Genomic DNA, 24,682 nt, shown 5'->3' with positions numbered 1-24,682 from the left:
GAGCCCCGACCTGGAAGGATTCTTAGTGTCAGTAGGATTCATAGTACTAGCCATGCAATGATTCTGTACACTAAGAATCGGCTGCGAAGTCTGTTCAAACAGAAAGGTCAAATTCCACAAAAGGAATGTAATGCCAAGACTTTGCTTTTATGTAGATCTTTGTTGCCGAACATAGCGGCTTTCGGTTTTCGGTTTTGGAAATACCGGAAATAATGACCTAAAACTTTGACGAAACGGAACTGATCTCGATTTCTCCGGGATAGTTGAACCGATTTTCACAAAGCTGGGACTTAAACCAAAGGTTTTGAGGGCCTCATATGTCTTATGGGCTCGGAGTTGTAGAATAAAAGGTACGGTTGGGTAATGTCAGAGACATAACTGCATGAGGTGAATAGGAATAAAACTTTCACGCTTATTTCACACATCCTAAAATCAGTTAGTCGATCGATTATGTGATTTGTGCAAGCGATCCCTTTTTCACTACTAGAATTTTAAACGGTTAACCTGATCTAAAGTACGCAATTAATATCAAACTTTCTGACAAACAATCAAATAGTATGAAATAACAGGTATGGTTCTTTTTGATAAAATAATTGTGCTGGTAATATATTTTGGAACGGAGCTTACTTTCAGAATCGAGGTTTTGTTTTGTTTTGTTTGTTCTGCAATTGAATTTATAAACTAAATTCTGAACTAATAGTTCAGCAGTCAGTTCCAAAATACAGGTAAGAAGTTAAGAACTAAAATTTAGTGCTAGAATTCAAATCTAAAATAATTAATATCTTGAATTTTGTTCCAGAATTCAGAAGTTGAATTCCTAAATTCCGAACTTAACATAAGAAACTGAATTCAGTTCCGAAATCTAGTCGATCTATCAGTTCCGAAAATGTAGTTCCAGAATCCAAAATTAGGATTCAGGTCCAGAGCTTAGTTTAAATTTCTGCATTTGTATTTTCTAACTAAATTCTAAACCCGAAATCTAGTCCTAAAAATTACGCGCAAAGTTTAACCGCCTGAGTTCGAACGAATCGTCGCACAAAGCATAACAGTCAAAACCGACACATAGAGACCAGGAATATTTTCAGTGATTGAGCGCAGTGGGCTAACCATACGTTTCGTTAGCTTGTAAAAGAGACTTGATTGATATGTAATGGATTTGTGAATATTACACAATTTGTATATATGTTAATTCAATCTTTTTTGTTATTGATAAGTATTACACTATAACTATGAACCATTAGTATTTATAACTGACTACCATGAGGTTATATGTGTATGTGTTGACTAACATGCTAACAATGTATTTCAATGAGTTTACTAGCAAGCATAGATTCTCCTTTTAAAGTACGATTAAAAACAAGAAAACATCCAAGTATTTTCGGTATCTTAACCAGTACTAAAGAGTAATTCGTCACAGTAGAGAGCGCGGACGAATTTCATTATTGATTAAAAAATATTAATAAGAAATTACTGAACACTCACTAGACAACGGAAATGTACCAAATAAACACATTTTCTTAAAACGTATATATTTTTGAATTGAGATTTTTGCGCCGGGTTATATGGATGTTATATGTTTCAATGTTGTAAATGAACTATAATACTTGGCTAGTATTCATTTCATTCAGTAGCCTGTCTAGAAAATTTTTTTAGTTTTACTACAATCTGAAGTAATATCTATTATATGATATTACACTACAAAGTAACTTCAATGCAACAGAGTTGGACTTAACTAGCATTATAAACGTCAGTTACTTTAGAAAATGAACAATTTCTTATAATACCCATTTTATTGTGTTAAACTCGTTGTTATTTCAATCCAAAACCCAATGCATAAATTCGTGTCATTTTTTAAATGAAATTTTTACTCACGATATAACTCTACCGAACCCATTGTGCAATTCTCACACCACTACCATATGAAACAGTAGCAACAGTTGGGAATCGAACCCAGGTGGGTTGCGTGAAAGGCATCGACTATCCGCTATACTCGTCCCCCAATTTAAAATTCTAAATACACTTATATGTGATAAGTTTGAGATCACACTCTCGTCACTGCGGTTACCACACACTAGTGGATATCATTAAATAGATGCATTTAACTATCGTGTGGATCCAGTAGATAGCAAAAGGGATGATAACAAAAGTCTCGAATCAGTATCGTGCGGTAAAGTAGAAGGGAAAAAAGACTGAAAAGCAAATCTTTAAGCAGCATGAGTTTTTATAATTACTTCCAAAACTTTGAGAAAATTAAATTTTTGACTCATTTATGATTACCTCACACTATTGAAAATGTAAACATAAATTGCTGATCATATATCTGATGGCCTGGAAAAAGAATTAGGTTGTTGCGTTTAGTACAATTCATGATTAAGTTGTACCCATTCTTCCACAGGGCGAATTCTGATAAAACATCCTATAGTAAAGTAAAACGTATTCACATCAAAAGTAAAGATTTCAAGTCCTTATTTAAAATAAGGATTTTGCAATGGTACGTAAAAAATCAAACTTTTTCAACCCACTGGTCTTAGTAGCTGATGACCATGCTTGGCTATTCCGATACCGGCTCTTTTTCTCCAATAGGTGCGTTAAAACACGTTTTATTAGGTTGAGTTGTTAGTAGAATTTATTCACATTAACAATGGTGACTAACAAAGCGTAATTCGACTGAAATATTAAAAAAGGGTTTAAAACAATTGACAGATTCTTTTTGTTTTCTTTCTCGTTCGACAATGTTTGCGTTATTATGTAATTGTTCGTTACATATCTGATACTGTTATAAAGGCGGAAATATTTTCTTTCATTCTACTTGGAAATTTTGAAGGTAAAATTGAAAAATAAAGGAGTTATTAGCAGAAGAGAAAGTAAACAAATCTCTCATTCGTTTATGCGACCTTATGAAATATTCCCGTCGAATTGTGATAGGGTGACGGCTCCCTATTTCATCATTCCTATTTTCATCTCATCCCTTCACCTCATTACTTACAACGTACCAGAACCAAACTGTAAAATGTTTTAAAATGATTATTGAAGCTATTGTCACACTTTCCCATTGGAAGAAATGGTTTCAAATTCTTCGGTGATTGTTTTTTTTTCATTTAAAGCAAACTCATTTTTCAATTTAGGACAAATTTTGAAAAAAATGATCACTATTTCGCACAATTACATTACTATTGAATGCTGGATGACTTCATTATTAGTAATGTTCACTTGCCATTTGTTTAATTAACGGTTGAAAACTTCAAAAAATAGCCGTCAAACAACAAAAGTCTTAAAAATATGAGATGAAAGTTTTTCACTTAGTTCAGTTGCCAAGTTTTCTCATAATGTTACAAAAAGAATTGTTTTTCCTCTTCAAATTATCATCAACAAGTTTTTTTTTTGGTATCCGTGACATTTGTTTAATAATATTATTGATATTTCTATTCCAGTAAACCTGTTTCGGCTTCGAATATTATAATATTCGAAGCCGAAACAGGTTTACTGGAATACCAGAAAGAGAGTGTTAAATACTAATTAAAAATAACCATTGTGGCAAATCTAGTAGCACTGGTTTCTTTCCGCTATATGTCAACATAACGCTGTTAAGTGTGTGTGTTTCATTGGCTGTGCACAGAGATGCCAGATTTTTCCATAGAAAATATGTATTGCTGTGCAAAAAAGTCTATAATTGCTCCATCTGTTTTCACTAAAAAAATGAGATTTCTATAAAAAAATGATGTTCAAAGATAACTCTTCATATCTTCGTAAGTCATTGCCGCACTTACTGGAATATTTAACGAGGAAATTACTTTTAAAGAATCACTTCAATCAAATACTAATAGATACTTAGTCTAATTTTTTTCTTCTCACTTTTTATGAATCTGTACAAATCTCTATTAAATTTAGGAAATCTGTATAATATTTGTACTCTGATTTAAATCAGTATACGAACGCAAAAATCTATACAATACAGATAAGTCTGTATAAAAGGCATCTCTGGCTCTGCATTTCGTTTTTAGAAGGGGTAATGCCTAAATAGTAACAATACCTTTTTTTTGTTTTTTTTAGTTTAACAAATTAATTGCACATTAAAATTTTAAATTTAAAATGAAAGGTTACGAAAACGACCCAACAATTTTTAAACGTCGAAATGATTCAAAACTGGTTCTAAAAATATCCTGTGTTTTCTTATGGTTGACATTAGGCTCTTTTTAAGAAGAATTTTGACATTTTGAACCTGAGAGTGTAATAGTGCATTGTTTTGTTTTGATTGCTGTCGCCATTGCTAATTAATAGGATGAATAAAGGACCAACGAATAAAAATCCGTTGAGATGACATTAGGAGCAGAGTAGTGAACATTTCAGTGGTGTTGTTAGCTGATTTTTTAAATTTTATTTTAGTTTCCAAGGAATGTAAATCAATTCTCAATGTGGAGCAAGGCGATTCAAGCAGAAATATTGAACAATAGTGATTCTAGAGGCTAAATCAGGCTTTTAAGGTAAGGGAGCCCTTACCTTAATTCAGCACAATGCGTCCGTGTGACGTCACCGTAAACTGAGCACTCACCTTATCGCCCTGCTATTCGACTAACTTCCGTTGATTTGTTCTGGTTCGTTGGCTCCGTGTTTCAAACGGAACATTATCCGCCTGCCACATTCGCTTTGGAACTTATTTCCCAAGGGTCATTATTCAGTTCAGCATAACACATAGCAGGAGCTTGGGGGTATGGGCATTTCCGAGACTTTGTGCGTTGTGCGCCTCAGGTCTAGGGAATCAACAGGTTGCGATACAGCATTGGAAGCCTACGAGAATCGATGTTAACTTATTCTCTCACTCTCCACGTGTTTCAACAAAGCACTGAACGGTGGAGGCAAGCATCGCATTGCTCAGTGGAAAGTGGAGAACGCTGAAATGTTCATCGAAAAAGAGAAAATAAGAGCATACTAAAAGGGGAAAATGGAGAGAACGAGAGCTCGCAGGTGTTTGTAGTAAACGACAGCCGCTTATTTTCCAAGCATTTTTACTAGCAAACATAACGGTCTCAAGCGCCGAACCGCTCACAAGTGCCTGTTGAAACCTATTTTCTCTGGAAACTTTCTACACGCTCGACGCACGGAGAGCTCTTCGCGTAGCGCGAAATTAGTGCAACTCCCGACGTACTCGGTTCCCCCAGCCAAAGCTGCTATTTGCTAGAGTTCAAGTCCAAGATCCGTGTGACGTGCCTGTGTACGCTTAGACGACGTAGACGACCCAACGCCAGTGACCGACCTGTGGGTGTTCCAACCGGTCAGCTGTGGAATTTATTGAACTTTTCCTCATCGATCAGCAGTTCATCGTGAAGCAAAAGAAGAAGAAGAAGACGACGAAAAAAATAAACAACGTGTACTGTTTCGGGAGTCAATAGCGCAAGGTGTTCCCGTTGATCCGGGAATTGAAATTGTAATTGATTTTGCCTGCCTTCGGATTGGGACCATCGAGTTTCAACCAGTGCACGGAGGAGGAGTTTTTTTTTTTTGAGTGAATTTGACGTGCGTGTAGCCTAATTCGATGGACTTTCTGTTGCGGTGGAATCGATCCAAGTGTGCAGTGAACTAATTGGTGATGGTAACCGGTTTAAACTGTTGGATTTGTACATAAAATGTGACGTTTGTTTCTGTTTGTTAAATTCAATATAGAGTAAATTTTTTATAGTTTTTTTTTCGTTCTCTTGAGCTACGAGGTCTTATCAAAAGTCAAATTCAAGTGTATATACAATTTCAGTTGTTCAAATAACTTGGCACGATATTCAGAGCGCTGGTTGTTGAGTTTCGCGACATACGGTTTTGTTATCAGCGAGTTGGTTGAGTGTGTTGGTGAAAGATAAAAACACATGCTTGTAATTATTGTCTCGATTTTGTTGCACCGTTTTCGTTCTATCAGAAAGGGGGTCTCCGATCCACTATCAAATCGGTGCTGAAATAGAGTGTGCCTGCCAGTAAATGATGAGGTGTTCGGTATCGTTATCTGGTTAAATTTGTTGAAACGAGTGCTAGTGCATTAAAATTTACCGTTTTTCACCTGGGAAAAGGAGTTGAGAAAAAAAGAAACCCCTCCGAAAATAATAAAAGTATAGCTAGCCTGGCGAGTGTGTGTTTGTGCGCGGGAAGCAGCCAACAAGTTTTCTTTGGACTAATTTGGAATTTTGTTTCGATTCCTCTTCGGCCTCTTTCGGTTCGATCGTATTCCGACCTCTCTCTCCTAGGCGCGCGAACAGGCAATCCAAACCAAATGCCTTTGTTCAATAAGAAGAGTGCAAAAATTTCCAACCCGTCCCCTCCCATGACGAAAGACCCACATCATCCGAGTCATCCGCAGCTGCATCATCATCTGGGTCACCACAACTACGACAACAACAACATCTACAACGGCAAGAATCCATCGGCCGCGATGCCCACGGCACCCCACATCGATGACCTGAATGGCAGCCACGAGAGCAGCGTGAGCAAGCCCCAGCTCGTCTTCAACTGTCAGCTTGCCCACGGCAGTCCGACCGGATTCATCACCGGATTTGCCAGTGTCAAGGAGCTGTACCAGAAGATTGCCGAATGTTACGACTTTTCGATGGACGAGGTAAGTGCGCTTCATCTATCACAATCCATTATCACGATCGCGGCTTATCGCTGCAGGGATCGACTGTGTAATGAATTGAGGGTTTTTTTTCTTGATTAGTTCAACTACGTGCTGTTTGGAGTGGCCGTTGAAGTTTTCAGTGGATTCATCACGGTTGCACGGGGAAATTTTTTTAAGAGTTCCGCCCTAAGTTGAAGATTACTGGAATAAGTGTACTTCAGTTCCAATTCGTTTCGTGACAAACGTGTCTTCATTCAACAGAGATCATATTAGTTCTGAAATATTTCGGATATTTTTTTAATTTATGTTGAAATGATTCATGATAGAGGATACAGTCAATCATTTTGTGTCACAAAACCATTGAATTGAATTTCCAATTTCCTTCCGTTTGTGTGCAGATAACAACGTACTCAAAAGATTAGGAAATAATTGGTATAGAAGTGCCATATTAGCGTATTGAATCAAATACATGATAATTGTGATGAATTTCGCGCCAACCTGAACAAATGATTCTGCCGCACCCATTTTAATAAAACTTTCTGGACATGTAGACTTTGTCACGAAAAGCCACTTTGCATCAAGTTCGCTTTTATAGTGGGGGCACGTGCTTCCCGGGCTCACGGTCTTAGGAGCCCTTGACAGAACCCGCAAATCAAGAAAAAAAAGGTCATTTAGTTAGAAGGGCACACAAATAAATCTTGCCCCCGGGTCCATAATAACGTAAAAGTGGTCCTACTTTGCATACTTTGTTTCTCCAAAATTGATCTAGCCTGTCTTTTTGAATTGACCCAACTTTTTCACCAATTTTTTTTCAAAAATACTCATATATAAAAAAGTACTTCGAAAATTCGCATAAAAACGCATAACTTTTAAATTTCATCGAAAAAATTGCATAGCTTTGAAAATTTGCATAAAATAACCGCAAAACGAAGAATTTTGTTTGCAAGATGTCTTAAAAATCCTTGTGTAATCTCGAAAATATTTTTGAAAAATATCGACTTCGAGATTTCCGAAAACGTAAATTTTATTTTAATGCCAAATGTTTTAGAAATGCTGGCGAATATCGAAAAGAAATAAGAAAATTCATATAAAATATCTGCCTAACTTTGAAACTTTGCATTGAAACAACTGTATAACTCAGAAAATTTGCATGAAAAAAACGCATTCAAAGAGACTTGTAGTGTAGTTGTAGTTGAAAACTGATAAATCCTACAAAAAAGGGTTCTACTATCCCAAGTAGCACCTGTAACTTGTTCATGAAAAAATGAAATGAAACAGATGCTGCATAATGGTTGCATGCAGACTTTATCTGGATTTGTCTGTGTCTAACTATGTACAAGGAAACTTTTCGACCGGGCTTCATTTTCATTGAGCAATAAAAAAAAGGTCTCACTACCTGTCGTCTAGGCCAAAACCGTAAAGATCTGGTGAGATCTGAAAAAATCTGGAAAAAGATCTGGTTAGTGTGTATGTCGAAGCGAGGAAAATCTTTCATTTGCCAGATAAATGTTGGCAACACTGGTCGCATGACAGACGAGGAACAAGTCGTATTATGATAGTGTCAACATAATGTTACAATTCACATCTCATCATACTAAGTTACAATAAGTTTCAACGTAATTTTTGTGTAACTTAATTCTTACGAAATGTTCGCATTGAATATTTTTTGGTTGCCAGTCAGGTCACCGCAGAGCAATTCCAGAATTGCTTAGTAGATCATCAGACTCGATCTCCTCCGATTTGGATGAAACTTTGCACATGGCTTCAGTATGGCAAACCATAAGTTTTGAACCGATGGAGAGGTCAATCCGACTCACGACTGATTTTTAACCGAGGCCCGGAGGGCCGAATGTTATATAGCAATCGATTCAGCTCGACGAACTGAACAAATGTTCGTGTGTGTGTATGTGTCTGTATGTGTGTTGTCAACTAGGGGTTGAGATATCAGAGATGGCTGGACCGATTTTGATCAAAATAGTCGCAAATGAAAGGCCTTCCCGTCACCCAGAACGCTATTGAATGGTTTTGAGATCGGATGTTTGCTTTTTGAGTTATATGAAGTTTTATGTCAAGATTTTCAGTTTTTTGACAGTATCTGTCACACTGTCAGCGCTGTCTGGCAAAGCAATGTTTGGGAGCAATGTGAAACGCGATTTTTTATATAATTGTTTCTAAGTACCAAAAAGACTGTGTACAGCATCTTTTTATGACATTTTGCCTCGGACCGATTTTAGCACGGTTCGTTTTTGGCAACATAATCGTTCGAATATGGCATATGTAAACCAGATGATATCAACATTTTCAAGTTGAAAGTAATTCCATAATTATATTGATTTAAAGTACTTACAGCAATGCTGGAAGAACATAGCTTCCATATACCATACGACTCAGTTCGTCGAGATCAGCAAATGCGTGTGTGACAAATAATTTAACTCAATTTTCTCGGAAATGGCTAAAACGTTTTCTACAAACTCAGAATCATATGAAAAGTCGTATACTCCCAAACAAGGTTCCTGAATTACGTTTGCGGAACCACAGGATGATATGTGAAACGAAATTAAAATAATGCAATTCACTGAACCGATCTTAGATTCAAATGAAATCTAAGAATCATCTATGATTTCAATGAGAAGTCTTTAAAACACATAAATTAATAAGGTTTATCGGGTTGGCAGATTTGGATAGTCGATTACCAAATAAATTTATTTCAGTTTAAGCGGTATTCGTTCTTGGATTCGGAATGTACCCCCAAATTTTAATTCGCACTACAATTTCTTAAATATGTCTACACACTCCTCAGGTGAACTTAAGTGATTTCGACTACACCGATTTTAGAATTCAGGTTTCAGTATCGAATCGTTTCTCAAAGCTCAATCATTTTTTCAAAAAGGCCAAATCGAACTTCAAAAACAAAAATGCAAATTAAAGGACTTAAGGTCCCATACAAAATTAGTGAAGTTTATCCGATTCTGGAATTACAGATGATGAGTTTTTAAAATTCATACCTATATATAAGATGTAAATTGTTTGGCGTATTAAATTATGGCCATTCGAATCATTTTGGGTTATGCTAGTTCCTGAATACCAGCTCTGGAAGTACCATAAATAATGACGAAAAACTCTAAAGTGGAACTTACTTCGACATCTCATGGAATGTTCAATCGATTTTCACACGTTAAGATTGAAATTCAATACGATTTCGACATTACAGGGTAATGAGTGATTAAAATCTCAATTTGCCGTTGAAAACGACGATAATTAAAATAATGAGAACTAAAACACTTAAGAATATCCATTCAAAAAACATATGCGGATTGATAAAAAAGGTATCATCTCACTGCTAGGTGGATTAATCACGTTTTTTTTCGCATTTCACAAAAATTGCCTTTTCAAATGCTTGTAACTCGGAAACCGTTAATTGTACAAAAAAGGCGTTCAGGAAGAAGTTGTAGGGAATCGATTGGGCACTCGAAAAAATATATACACTGAAAAATATTTTTGATTTTTTTTCTCAATAATTACAAAATAATCCGAAAAAGTTAAATAAAAAAAACAAAATTTTTTTTTGATAATTTTATTTTAAAGTTGTTATTAAAACCTACAGATTGATGGCTATCCCATCCGTGCCTTTTGAAGAATGAAGAAATTACAGCTAAAACAATTTACAGATATATTCGACATTTCAAGTTCTCGTTGAAAGATAATAATTATCAAAAAACAATCGAAACCCTGATTTTTTTTATTTAATTTTTTTGGTTCATTTTGAAATTATTGAGAAAAAATCAAATTTTTTTCCAGTGTATATATTTTTAGAGTGCCCTATTGATTCCCTACAACTTCTTCCTGGACGCCATTTTTGTACGATGAACGGTTTCCGAGTTACAACGATTTGACAAAGGCATTTTTGGTGAAATGCAAAAATACATACGCCCTTTTTAAAAATCAGTCGTGAGTCGGATTGACCTCTCCATCGGTTCAAAGCTTATGGTTTACCATACTGAAGCCATGTGCAAAGTTTCATCCAAATCGGAGAAGGTCGATTCTGATTTTGTCACTTTTTCGTCTACTCATTCCTGGAATTTCTCCGCAACAGGATATGACAATAAAAAGTTAACACACTACAAGACAAAGTTAAGTAATGATTTCATATCGGTTACCGTAGAAATACAAATACAGTGTCGGTTGTAAGCTTCTGTACATTTTCCCGGACAGTAATATTAAATCAATAGAATAAGTATAAAATTCCTTCAGTTTAAAAAAAATGGATATAGTTAAGTCTGGCGCGGGGTGGGGCAAATACAACTTTTTTGTGTTAGTGAAATTAAGTTTTCTTTAGCAAGCCAAGTAAAACTAATAACCAGGTGCTTGCTTTCGCTACAACAAGCTAACACAAGCAAGCCATGTGGTCTGCCCTAGCTTTTTATATCACATTGTACCATTATGACCACTGAATGAAACATTCATTAAATATCGAAAAATTCAATTTTATTCATTGCGTTTTGTCGACTGTTTTAACTTTGGTATATGAAAAAATAATAAAAAAAAATCTATCTATAAAACAAAATCTAATCTATCTTAACACATTTCAACTTTTTAGCTTTGAATTTCATATGACGGAAATAAAAATATGAATATTATTTTGTAAGTCGATGTTCTAAGACCCAGAATATCGCAGACGCGCATGTTTTTAAAAAGTACAATGGTCAACTTCATCATAAATATCAAATAGCGCATAGATTTTGAATAAATATAGTGAGTTCAAACAAAATTGAATGCTATATTTTAGTTCTGATAATCGGATGCCAATCTTTGGTCATAAATGTTGAAAGGAAAAAACATCAAAAAAATATGTTAACCTGACAAAATCTTTGGCAACATTCGGAAAGTCTCACAAGCTCTGCCTCTTACTCATTTCAGGTTACATATTTGTTCCATGAACTTGTTTCATACAAGTTACTGCCATTGAATTGTGCTACTTGGGTAGAGATTTAAAAAAACAGTTCAATTTTGCTAATGAAAATACTCGAAAAATGTCTAATTGAATCCTACAAATATAATAGATTTTAAAAATTCGAAGATGGATTTAGGAAAATAGGCAATTGTTTTTAATTTTTATGAGACTTTGTCCCAATATTGGTAATTATGTTCCCTGTCAACCATTTAACACTCTGCAGATGAAAAAATATTATAACAAATTTTTTTTATCGAAACCTAAGCTAAACTGAAAGTCGTAATCATCCAAGAATGTCATGAAATTCAATTTGCGGAGAGACTTCACAGAGGTATCTACCGTAAATTTTCCAATATTGGCAAAATGTTCTGGATAAGAGAAAGGTTTTGTTAGCATTTGTTTTTTCTCTTTTCATTCATCTTGAAATATGAAATCATTTTTATTTCAAGGGGCGTCAAATTGTTGGAGGACCGATGGGTCAAGTGTATCATTTTAGATGGAGATTATACTGAAGAATAATAAAGTTTTCACGGTAAAAAATCGACTTTTTCTTTGTTAGGCCCGGGACTTTTCATTCAATGTAGTAGAGTCGCCATACTAATTTGCGATTACTTGATTTTTAATCAACGAAATAATAAATTTGAATTCATGTTCATTTATTTTTCGAGCTTCTCTTGTAAACGAGGGTTGCTTCGTTGCTTTATTTCTAGCATGGATTGAAATATAAACTATGGGTTGCCTATTTTAATTTTGATTTAGTTATAGTAAATGTAAAATTGTTTGTTAGAGACTGCTTCGTCTTTCTTGATATTACATTGGTAGCTTTTACAATACTTCTGGCTGATCTTCATTCTAGATGCGGTAATGATTCTGTAGATTACACTGTGAGATTTCAATCACTTGGACATCACCCTCGATTTGACTTCCTCGTACTATTATCTGTACTCAAACGGTAATTTATCTCTGAGAAATTCATGTGATGTGGTGTAAAAATTTTTTTTTCAAATTCTGGGTTTTGAAATAATCATTTTAATGGGAGAGTTGAAATGCCCTGAAGGTCGATAGGAATTTTATACACAAAAAAAAACTCAATTATTTACATAATTTCTATCATTTTATCTGGCACCATCACAAACTATTAGCAAAAAGAAAGATGACAAAATGACAATAGTAAAATAATCAAGCCAAAAATTATCATGTTGAAAAAGTAATGATGATTCTGGTTTAATTCAATCAGGGTTTTTTCTTTGTAAATACTAACATTCATTCATCGTAAAAAATTACCAAGAAAGTTTAAACCGGTTCAAAATGCTGCCATCGAAAGTAAAAATGTACTCATCCACCCCCGGAGTGTAGTAAAATTGAGCAATGCGGAAACAAAATATAATTCATTCTGTTTCTGCGGCTACTCATTGTAAGCAAATCTGCATGTATACGATTTTCACATTAACCATTTATGCATTTTGACTATCATTAATGTACTTCCTTCTTCCATTATTTTTTCATTACGAAGTGCTCGATGCCCATAACTAGAGCCACAAAGCGAATCTCTACTTGAGTTCCCAGTGTGTAATTATTACCGCCGCAGTGTTATTGGATAGATTAAGGTATGTGTTTAGCTTGCAGAGAAATAGATTGCGGGTTCTGCCCATGTTCGTTTTTCAAGAGATTATTAATGTCGATGATCAACTAAACACAACTAATGACATATTTCATAACAAGACGTTAACCAACGTAACACAACCAATTGGGTTGGCTATACTCTGGCAGAAGAGAAAAACAATCAGTCAAAATGTCCAAATGAAGAGTATAGAAATAACAAACACACGTGAAACAAATCTTCTCCACAGAACCGTCAAGTTTATCACTTTAATTACTAGTCAACAAGTATCTACCGTCATTTCGGTACACCAGATGTTATCGATGACAAGGTGACATTGTACATTATAATTACATGAGGCCTAGTGTTTGATGTTCGTTGAATGTCAACTAACGATTGCTTTATATTTCGATTTTGTCTTTGCCTTCACTATACAAGCGTAGCAAAGTCGAATCGTCATGTAATTCCAGCCCCCTGCTATGACGTCATGAAACTGTGGCCAGCATCATTCATCAAAAACTAAAACAATGAAGAAGAATGGCTAACAAAAAACTGGATATTACAAACTACTTGTTTATTCAGTACCCTTTAAAGCACTTCCCCGCAAATAATCGATCAGAATATCATCACTACGATAAGAAAATTAAGATTTTACTCGAATTGAAATGCTCGAATGTTTGTTTACCGTACTCTGAGCGCTCTGATTGCCCACCAAATGCCCCAGATGTTGGCTACGCTAGCACTTGCTGCAGCGCCCTATCCTTGCCACCGGGCTGTGTAATTCAGTAAAATATAATGAAACACTGTTGGAATTAATTCTTGATACATGACACTGAAGAGTGATTTTTGCTGGTATCTTTTTGGCAACACTGTTTTTGACAGATCGCGCGTGAATCGTGTCTTGTGTTAATGTCAAACTTGTTCAGTTTGCTCTATAATTTTATTATGAATTCACGTTTGGTCTATAATATAATCATGAATGAGCGCTGGCAAAGTTGGAGGAAGATCCACTTTTTATCGGAAAATTGTGTTCAGCAACGAAGTTCATTCCTGGTTGAATGGATACGTCAACTAGTAATAATAATAAGTTTATCTACAATTTTGCCGAAGAATGCAGTCCTCTATCTCAATACATCCGGAAAATAAGTTCACTGATCATTTGTTTTGAAGACATCATAGCTCTAAAGTATAAGGTTAAGCCACAAATGTTTTTGTCACCCTAAGTTGTGGATCCGGACCACTGTGCAATGCAATTTAACTCGGAAATTTTAAAATTTCCGATCTTTTACCTATTTTTTGAGATTCTACGGCAAACCTACAACAAAAACAGAATTTTAGTAGTTATCAATTGCGTTTGGGTTGTGCATAAAAATTGTTTAGATCGTTTGTCCAATACAAGAATATAACTATTTTTAGAGTTTTAGGCAAGGGGAGGACGCTTAGGACAATGTGCCAATCACACATTAACACAATGCGTTGGCGCATTTATCAATATAGGCACTTTCGTTTTCATACAGTTGCACAGTTGCGGCACACAAAGGACTCAGTTTTGACAAGTAGCTGTTTCATGGAGAACAGCGTGGCACACGTAGACTCACAGTATATCACGTGTTTTTTTAGAGGCACAATATAGTTTGTGTTAAGCGACTCTCCCCTTGGTTTTAGGTTATTTTTAAAACTTTTAGTGAAATCCAAGTTTCAGTTTTTTTTTGTAAATATTTTTCATAATAAATTTCCAACTAAAATAATAAAAAAGTATATGTCATAAAATTTAAAAGTTTTGATGTTTTTGTTTGGCAAAATTTTCCCAATAATAGAAATTCTCTGTATTTGTACCAATTTTCTTGAGCTTCTTTGAACGGATATATAATTTTGGTCATCAATACATTGTTTCTGGTAATGATTTCAATATTTTGAATCAAAAAATGTACATGTCATCGCTTTAATTTTTGAGTTATATACAAACATGTGAAAAAAAAGAAAAATTCATACATATTTATAAATTCATCGATTTCTTAATGTTTCCTTTTGATTGAGCAGGAATGGTAGTTGAGCGCAAATTGTAGCTGGTATCACTAGCAATCGAATGATGTGTAACAATATATACCTAGGACATCGCTTTGAATTTCGAGATATTTACGATCATTGTAAAAAGTCTCATCTTTTCTTAGGTCATCTATTTACAGTTTTCAATATAAATTTGGGTAGACAACCCTATTTTTCGTTTTTTTTTCGGTGCATTTTATTTCTGTAAGTAGTACCTTTCCAATGGTGAACAAATTTCGAAGATCGGTTGACTAACAACAAAGTTATGACTCGGTAAAGTTGAAGTATTCAATATTTTCTATGCGACGTTTATGCCAAAGGAAAGAAAATTGGAAAGCAGATAGGGCATATCGGGCGCGTGAAAAAAACTTGGAACAGGAAAAATCAAATTTTTATTGGTTTTTCTTTACCAATCGTCTGCTACAAAGTTTTGGAATCAATCTACGAACTTCACAAACTTCGAGGGTGTAAAATTTATTGAGATTCGTTGAAAAACAGCTGAGCTATGACAGCTCAAAGTTACCATTCCAACTTTTTTTCAGGCTTGGTATTTGGAATGTTAAAATGTAAAACTTACAAACGCTTCGTAACGACTGCATTCATAAAAAAATTAACGTCTGTAGCACTGCGTAACGTTTATAACTGACATAAAAGTAACGCATGTAACACCTATAACTTACAAAAAACTAGCACAGGTAACAAAAAAGTGACGCACGTTACGCTACTTAACGCCTATGATTCACAAAAAATTAACGCCCTTAACGCTTTATAACGTCTAAAACTTACAAATAAGTAACGCATGTAACGCTGTATAACGTCTATAACTTACAACAAAGTAACGCATGTAACGCTTCGTAGCGCCTATAAATCACAAAAAAGTAACGCATGTAACGCTTAGTAACACCTATGTTTCACAAAAAAATTAATGCATGTAACGCTTAGTAACGCCTGTAACTTACGAAAAAGTTACGCTACGTAACGTCTATAACTTACAAAAAAGTAACGCATCGTAACTTGTTTACCGTAAGATGGTTTTGAACATTCATAAATTTTCCAAAAAATAACTCATATGATTTGTATCCATCAATTTAAGAAAATTATGGTATGCAACGCTTTCTAGCTTCTTTAACTTAACATAACGCTTCGTCAAATGGAACATTTTTCCATGTTGGGGACGGATATAGCGTGAAGAGTAAGTCGTTGGCCCCCCTCTCTTAGGGTACGTGACTGCCCTAAAGAGATTATCGAAAGGGAGAATAGTCTCCAATGATATTTCGATGCTGAATTTTCACTACGCTTCAGTTCAACACCGAAGAGATTTGTGCAAGATTTTATTATTATATTTTAATCAACAACAACAAAAATGTAGTGAATAAATTTGCAACTGAAGTTGCAAGAAATTCACAGTTGTGATAAATAATAACTGCATTATTTTCTATGTAAGTAGGATGGTCAATTTCCTCATTCAAAATAGTGATTATAGTGACGAAATGCTGTTTTAATTCCAGCTGGTTGATTACACTGCACTATTTAGATTAAAACCAATAAAACGCAATTGAGAATAAATTTGACTTAAAGACTGGAGTAGTGGCAAGAAGCAAGATCAAGCCTGAAAACAACAGGATCCTTGTGGCTTCGAATCATGAGTAGAAGTCGTTTTTGTAAACATTCATTGATGTATATTTCGCTGTTCTTTGAAGCAGTGGTGATGAAGGATTTCGAAATCTTACCGCAGCTACAAATTGCTTGCCAGATCATAGCTTTCTTACCAAATTTTTCGACTTCAATCGATGTCTTGGACTGGTTTAACACTTGCCCTTCTCGTACCGTATGATATTGTGGTCCCAGCAAGGATTTGTAATCGAGTTTCATGTAGGTTTCGTCCTCCATGATTATGCAGTTCAAATTTCCAGCAATAATCATATTGTACAGCTTTCGAACCCTCGGCCTGATCGATGCTTCTTGTTTCGGAATACGTTTTGGTTGTTTCTGCTTCTTATAGGTTCGAAGATTCAAACGTTTTTTGGCACGAAGAACATTTGACTTCGAAGTGCCCACTTTTTCGGCCACATCCCGAATTGAAACCTCATTCTTTTTCTCGAACGCCTTCAGTATACGTTTATCCAACTGAGGATTAGCAGGACCTTTTTTTCGACCCGGTTTTGGTTTATCCTCAAAGATGCTGTGCTCACCGAACTTCCTGATTGCATTTCGCACGGCTTTTTCACTTACTCCTTCCATTTTTGATATCTTTCTCAGTGACAGTCCGCGTTCTGTGCACCATTTGTACACAATTATTCGACGTTGTTCTGCTGAAAGTCCACGCATTTCGAAACAAACTAATGAAAACGAAGAAACAACTGCACAAGTGGTTAGAGAAGAGTGTAAACAACAGGACGCAGCCATAAAAATTGACAGATTCTGAACCATTGCGAAATGACAGCGGTTTTTGGTTGCGTCCATACTTTCTGGGACAGTCTTTACAGGAGTGACAGGAGCACAACAGTTTGCATGTCTCGAACACACAGCAAGCGCAGCGGTTGTGTTGGCGTAGTGATAATCTGCGCTCCTGTTGCTTGTATGTATGATATTCAAGCTAAATTGGGCAATATTTTTTAATCAGCCAATTGTTATTTATTTTTTATAAATGTTTTTATTATCATTATTATTAATAATAATCACAGCATTTGCTCATTTTATTGATGATATTACTCCACTACCACGGTATTCCGGAATAAATAAATATAAATATATAAATATTGATCCACTTATCAACAGAGCATAAAATTGCAAAAGCTGAAAATATAGTTTTTATTTTTCATTGTAACTACGCGCACTTAACATTTTAAGAAAGATTCAGTTTTTGTTCTTCGGCAAATTTTTCTGCAAAGGGTTGAGGATATAACGGCTTATCACAATTAAATTCCCAAGTAGCAATTAAAACTTGTTATAATTGGCATGTTTCACAATTGCTTCAGATCCGTTATTTTTGTTATATGTTAGACAATTGATTCAACACGTTTTTGTAAGGGATGTGAAATTCATTCATATGACTGCTTGTGAAACCAACTCAAAAACCTGAATGGATTAAGTTTCACATCCGGCTTTTTAACTGACTGTACGACAAGATCATTTAAGCAGTTTGAATTCTGGTTTCCACTTAGCAAATATCACTGTTGTGAAACTTGTTGCACATCATACAAGAGAAGTGCGCATTTCCAGTTGCATAATCGTTGCGAGAAGAATTAATAAATTCGGTACAAGAACAATGTTTGCTATTTGGGTTCTGAAATTCACAGCCATGTAACTACACTTTCACTACGTTTTTTATCTTCCGGGTACGATACAATTGTGAAAACTACAAAAAGTAGTTCGGAATTGGTATCTGTATTGTAACCTTAGTGAAAGTATGGTGACATAACAGTTGAAAGAAGAATTTTCGCACAATTTTAAGCACTTCCAAGTTTCGTTTCCGTTTGAACCTTAAGTGGGTTCTGTTTTTTTCTTTACTCTTAGTTGACCACTAATAAAATAATTGCATCTTATCTTTTAGATAACACCATACTAAATAGTGGTCTTTATACATACTTTTATAAGAAGTAGTCTCGCAGAGATAATATTGGAGTTTTTATTATTGCCCTCGAGCTTTTGAGTCGCATTATTTATGGCGACAAAATGTATAACTAAGGACCATAAATCCTTATCAAAGCCCCTTTTCTACGGTCGGGTCGCTTGGTTGAACAAGTTTCAGTTCTATTGGTGACTCGAAAGATATACATAATTGAAAAACTTCATACCAGAAATAAAACACACATTTTATACGATACCACAAGGTGACCTATTCAAAGTGTAATTTACTACTTTCCATGGCATTTACTTAGTCTAATTAAACATAAATGTGCAAATTCACCCTATCGAGAAATGCATTCCGTTGCAAAATTCATAGGTGAACTTTTTTTCAGGGAAAAATCCCACAGCTGCTATTGAGGTCTTGCTGCTACTAATATGTTTATGCTGTACACAAACATTTGCATCTTACGTGTGCGATACCGCGTGATGGGCGACGTCACGTGAATTGGTTTTTATATGTTCATTATAATGCATGCTTGCATTCATGGATGGTGAAATCGGTTATTTTGCTAGATCAGCATGCTACATGGGTCTCGGTCGGAAAGGTGACGTTTTGTTTCGGAAACTAATGTTGAAATGTATGTTTTGGGACGTTTATTGAAGCTCAGAGTAATTTTTATCTTTGTAATTGCTCTGTCGAACTAGTTATGAAAGTTCAAGTTGGAAAACTTCAATGCAAGTCATGTTCTTTATGTCGAACTGAATGCAACCATCAACCGTACTGTTTGAACGATCAGTGATATTCGGTGTGCATTACGGATATGCTGGTCGTAATTAAATGAGTTATGTGTACGCATGGTTTCCTTGCTTCATGCATTTATTTTGCTGGAATTGTGTCGGTGGGTGATGCAAATGATATTTTTCACTCTTTCAGTGTGTCGCTTTGCGACATTATTCCATAACTTTGACGTTAACAGTGCCGAAAAACTGAGCCAGGGACAATTAAATAATTATATGGCTTTCGTTGCTTCCTGTAAAATGAAGTCTCAATAAAAGCAGTTGCAATGTTCACGATTCCCAAAAACTGATCAGCAGCAATAAAAATTAGTATGGGTGTCTTTTGGTGCTCTTGGCGCTGTTTCAACCATCCGATATTGCATCTCGTGTTAACAATCCTAATTAAAAGCAGCTGTCGGGTGAAATCAAAACCAAAGTGACGAAAAATGGCTCACGGTTGAGTGAATGGGAATGTGAAACAGCAATTACTATTCGTGCCTTGAGGCGTTTAATTGAGGTTTCCTGTTTTCTTGCTCCTATCGGCCTACCCGCTTAAGTTGGAACCAAGCAAATCATCTATGGCTAAAATCAACGTGGATTTAGTAGATGTGCCTTAATTGATTAGTGCATGTTCAAATTCTGTTCAATTGCTTTACTGTTATTTTTACTACAATTGGTTCTTAATCACTAATACTAATACTATGTGTTGTTAACCTATCCCAAGCCCCACTGTCTGACAGCGGTTTACAGAAAAGAATGTTTCCATAAATGTGTTTTGTTATATATTCAAATAACTTTAGTCAAGGACTCAGGGAGGTGTTGACTCAATCGAATTCCGATGACCCATTTCGCAAATTATGTTTCGAGGTCACCGTTCCATCGAACAGCCCCGCCTAAATGAAATTTTTGCATCAAATGGATTCAAACATAACAGAAAGACTTTCGACCCCTTCCAATTGGTAAGCAATCAACGCGTATCTAGTTTATGTGCTTCAGTTTTGTATTAATAATTAACATTTTCGAATCTTATCAATGCTCGAGTTTGCATTCAATGTTTCATTTTTTATCGTATCGAAACCATTAAAATCTTCAGTCTTCTGAACCAGCCAACAACTTTTATCAGCAGAAAAACAATCAAACAAATAAACAAATTTCTTATTATTTATTATTTAGACTTGCATTAAGATACTTTGATAGTATTTTCTTCTTTGTGATTTAGAGCACTAGATCGAGCTCTATAAGATAATATTATTTTTTGATTGTTAGATCTCGTTGTGACCCTTCTTCTAGGGAGAGAGGAGCTTAAATTTCCATCTAGCGAGGATTGAAGGTCACTTTGTCAGTGACTCATATCATCCATTGTTTCATCGTCGGAGTTGTAGGTGGTTTCCGTTTACTGGTTTACCTTGTTGATCGCAGTTTTGGGCTTGTTGTTAGTTGCTCTTTGTACATTGATTGCAGTTGATAGTTGGTTTGATGTTGAAAGTGTCTTTAAAACAGAAGTACGGGTTCATTAGTTACCGTTGTAGAGCCGTCTTTGGTTAAAGATGTTTTTTTTTCGCACCGTCAGTACAGGGTTGACCGTAGTGAGCAAGTTGTTCATAAAACTGGCATGTAATCAGCTGATTTTCATAGGTAATCAGTGTTTTACACGGATGTATCACACTTTGACCACAAATTATGTAAGATGGGATTGCCTTACGTAGTTACATACATACCATTTCGTTTGCTGCTGGTCTTGTAGGCCAAGTTTCAGGCTTTGTTAAATCGTATTTGCCAATTTCGTACACTCAATTGTTCATTACACTGTATTGTCTAGATCAGGGTCATTTCGCCGAAAGCCGTTTTGCCGAAAGCCATTTCGCCGAAAGCTGTTTCGGTGAAAACCATTTCGCCGAAAAGGTTAATTCGTCGAATGATATTTCGCCGAATGGGCCACTTCGTCGAAAGTAATTTCGCCGAATCCTGAAATCGTCTTAAAATCGTAATTGAAATTCATTTAAAATAAGGGCAAACGAAAGATGATAGCGTTAACACCCGTTTTGTTGACCTACAATTGTACATCTAGAATAAAGATTGATTCATGAACCTCAGAACGGAGTTCCCAAGAAAACTTGTTGACTATTAGCTACTGAGCATCAAAGCAATTGCATAGGAGTATCTACCAGTCAAATGTCTGTGGTATTTTCTGTTTATTAAGTGAAAATGAAAAAATATCTAATGCGGCTACGCCACATTGTTTTGTTTCTTTTGCTGTCCGACCTCGCTACCGCTCGCTCGTAAACCTAGCTTTGAGTAGACCGGCAAACGAGGCGGTTACAGGTTTGTATGCAAGAAGCCGCCGCTTCCTGCGGGTCGGCGGCCGACTCAGCTGGCGTCGGCTCAGCGGCTTTGTGCCGCCGAGCTATCTTGGCTTCGGTTATGTGGCTGCGCCGCATCAGTTATACAGGAGACATGACCCTTTCGGCAAAATGACCCTTTCGGCAAAATTACCCTTTCGGCGAAACTACTTTCGGCGAAATGGCATTCGGCGTAATGGCATTCGGCGAAATGGCTTTCGGCGAAATGACCCGCTCCCGTATTCTCTTTGTTTCCCCTCCCACTCCACTGTATGTCTTCGTAAACTTTTCGCTTTCACAAAACGTTGTTGAAATTTATTTTCGGTGACAAGTAGAATTACTGCGTTGTCAGTCACTGATAGCTCTAAATGAATTTTATGGTTTACCTGCAAAAATTCAATAATACGACTAAGAAAAATTTGATCGGGGTACACTCTCAAGTAATTATTGACATATAAATATCGCTGAGAATATCATGGAAGTACCGCTCCCAACAGTAAGAAAATATTTCGTTTAGGCCTGATTAGTTTGAAGCATTTTGCTTGTTAGAATCCTTCCCACTACACTCAAATGAATCATTTCGGTTGGTGGTATCTTCGTAAGATGATTTCAAGCTAGTCGTCTTACGCCTAGAATTGGTTACCCGTTCGAGCTTGTTCGAAAAGGTGCCTTATAATCATTAGGAACTATTTAGGGGTTAACCTTATTTTGTGCTAGGGCACATAACCAATTTCACTATCTTTACGTTTCGTCTTAGACTCGTCAGTGCAGAGCAGTTCAAATTGAACTGCTTACTGCGAACTTAAACAGTTCAATTTGAACCGCTAAGCAGACGTAAAGTTATTGCTATTTGCAACACACTTGTAATAAGCACCGAAGTGCTAAGTCTTTCCTGACGTGCCGAACGAAAACAAGTTTCGACTAATACTGGCCGATTCAGATGGTCATTTAGGGGTTAACCTTATTTTGTGCTAGGGCACATAACCAATTTCACTATCTTTACGTTTCGTCTTAGACTCGTCAGTGCAGAGCAGTTCAAATTGAACTGCTTACTGCGAACTTAAACAGTTCAATTTGAACCGCTAAGCAGACGTAAAGTTATTGCTATTTGCAACACACTTGTAATAAGCACCGAAGTGCTAAGTCTTTCCTGGCGTGCCGAACGAAAACAAGTTTCGACTAATACTGGCCGATTCAGATGGTCATTTAGGGGTTAACCTTATTTTGTGCTAGGGCACATAACCAATTTCACTATCTTTACGTTTCGTCTTAGACTCGTCAGTGCAGAGCAGTTCAAATTGAACTGCTTACTGCGAACTTAAACAGTTCAATTTGAACCGCTAAGCAGACGTAAAGTTATTGCTATTTGCAACACACTTGTAATAAGCACCGAAGTGCTAAGTCTTTCCTGACGTGCCGAACGAAAACAAGTTTCGACTAATACTGGCCGATTCAGATGGTCATTTAGGGGTTAACCTTATTTTGTGCTAGGGCACATAACCAATTTCACTATCTTTACGTTTCGTCTTAGACTCGTCAGTGCAGAGCAGTTCAAATTGAACTGCTTACTGCGAACTTAAACAGTTCAATTTGAACCGCTAAGCAGACGTAAAGTTATTGCTATTTGCAACACACTTGTAATAAGCACCGAAGTGCTAAGTCTTTCCTGACGTGCCGAACGAAAACAAGTTTCGACTAATACTGGCCGATTCAGATGGTCATTTAGGGGTTAACCTTATTTTGTGCTTCAATTTGAACTGCTCTGCACTGACGAGTCTAAGACGAAACGTAAAGATAGTGAAATTGGTTATGTGCCCTAGCACAAAATAAGGTTAACCCCTAAATGACCATCTGAATCGGCCAGTATTAGTCGAAACTTGTTTTCGTTCGGCACGTCAGGAAAGACTTAGCACTTCGGTGCTTATTACAAGTGTGTTGCAAATAGCAATAACTTTACGTCTGCTTAGCGGTTCAAATTGAACTGTTTAAGTTCGCAGTAAGCAGTTCAATTTGAACTGCTCTGCACTGACGAGTCTAAGACGAAACGTAAAGATAGTGAAATTGGTTATGTGCCCTAGCACAAAATAAGGTTAACCCCTAAATGACCATCTGAATCGGCCAGTATTAGTCGAAACTTGTTTTCGTTCGGCACGTCAGGAAAGACTTAGCACTTCGGTGCTTATTACAAGTGTGTTGCAAATAGCAATAACTTTACGTCTGCTTAGCGGTTCAAATTGAACTGTTTAAGTTCGCAGTAAGCAGTTCAATTTGAACTGCTCTGCACTGACGAGTCTAAGACGAAACGTAAAGATAGTGAAATTGGTTATGTGCCCTAGCACAAAATAAGGTTAACCCCTAAATGACCATCTGAATCGGCCAGTATTAGTCGAAACTTGTTTTCGTTCGGCACGTCAGGAAAGACTTAGCACTTCGGTGCTTATTACAAGTGTGTTGCAAATAGCAATAACTTTACGTCTGCTTAGCGGTTCAAATTGAACTGTTTAAGTTCGCAGTAAGCAGTTCAATTTGAACTGCTCTGCACTGACGAGTCTAAGACGAAACGTAAACATTAGGAACTAGCTTAACAACCCGGCGTTGCTCGGAAATGTTTCGAGACAGCAAGCTCGAAAAAAATTCTAGAAATTGTATTGCCCATTGAAATAATCTGATTGTTATGAAACACAACTTAGACGGCAACCCGTTTGAACAATACTCCGTTCATGTTTAGATGGCGAATGATCAGTGTCCCATCTCAGCTCTCTCAATAATCATTTGTTTTATGTTTGAACCTTTTGTTAGGAACATTT

General features: G+C 36.1%; 1 protein-coding gene across 1 annotated transcript in view; it reads left to right on the top strand.

The window, feature by feature from the left end:
• Nucleotides 1-5,014: 5,014 nt before the first annotated feature.
• The window catches only part of LOC131435419 (PDZ domain-containing protein GIPC3), a 42,238-nt gene continuing 22,570 nt past the window's right edge, over nucleotides 5,015-24,682 (top strand). The window contains exon 1 of the mRNA XM_058603280.1: nucleotides 5,015-6,592. Coding sequence (XP_058459263.1) covers nucleotides 6,251-6,592 — 342 coding nt within the window. The 5' untranslated portion in view covers nucleotides 5,015-6,250. The remainder of the gene's footprint in view (nucleotides 6,593-24,682) is intronic.

Source organism: Malaya genurostris, chromosome 3 (genome assembly GCF_030247185.1).
Source record: "Malaya genurostris strain Urasoe2022 chromosome 3, Malgen_1.1, whole genome shotgun sequence".
NCBI classification, from domain to species: domain Eukaryota; kingdom Metazoa; phylum Arthropoda; class Insecta; order Diptera; family Culicidae; genus Malaya; species Malaya genurostris.
This window is presented reverse-complemented; position numbering and strand designations above follow the sequence as displayed.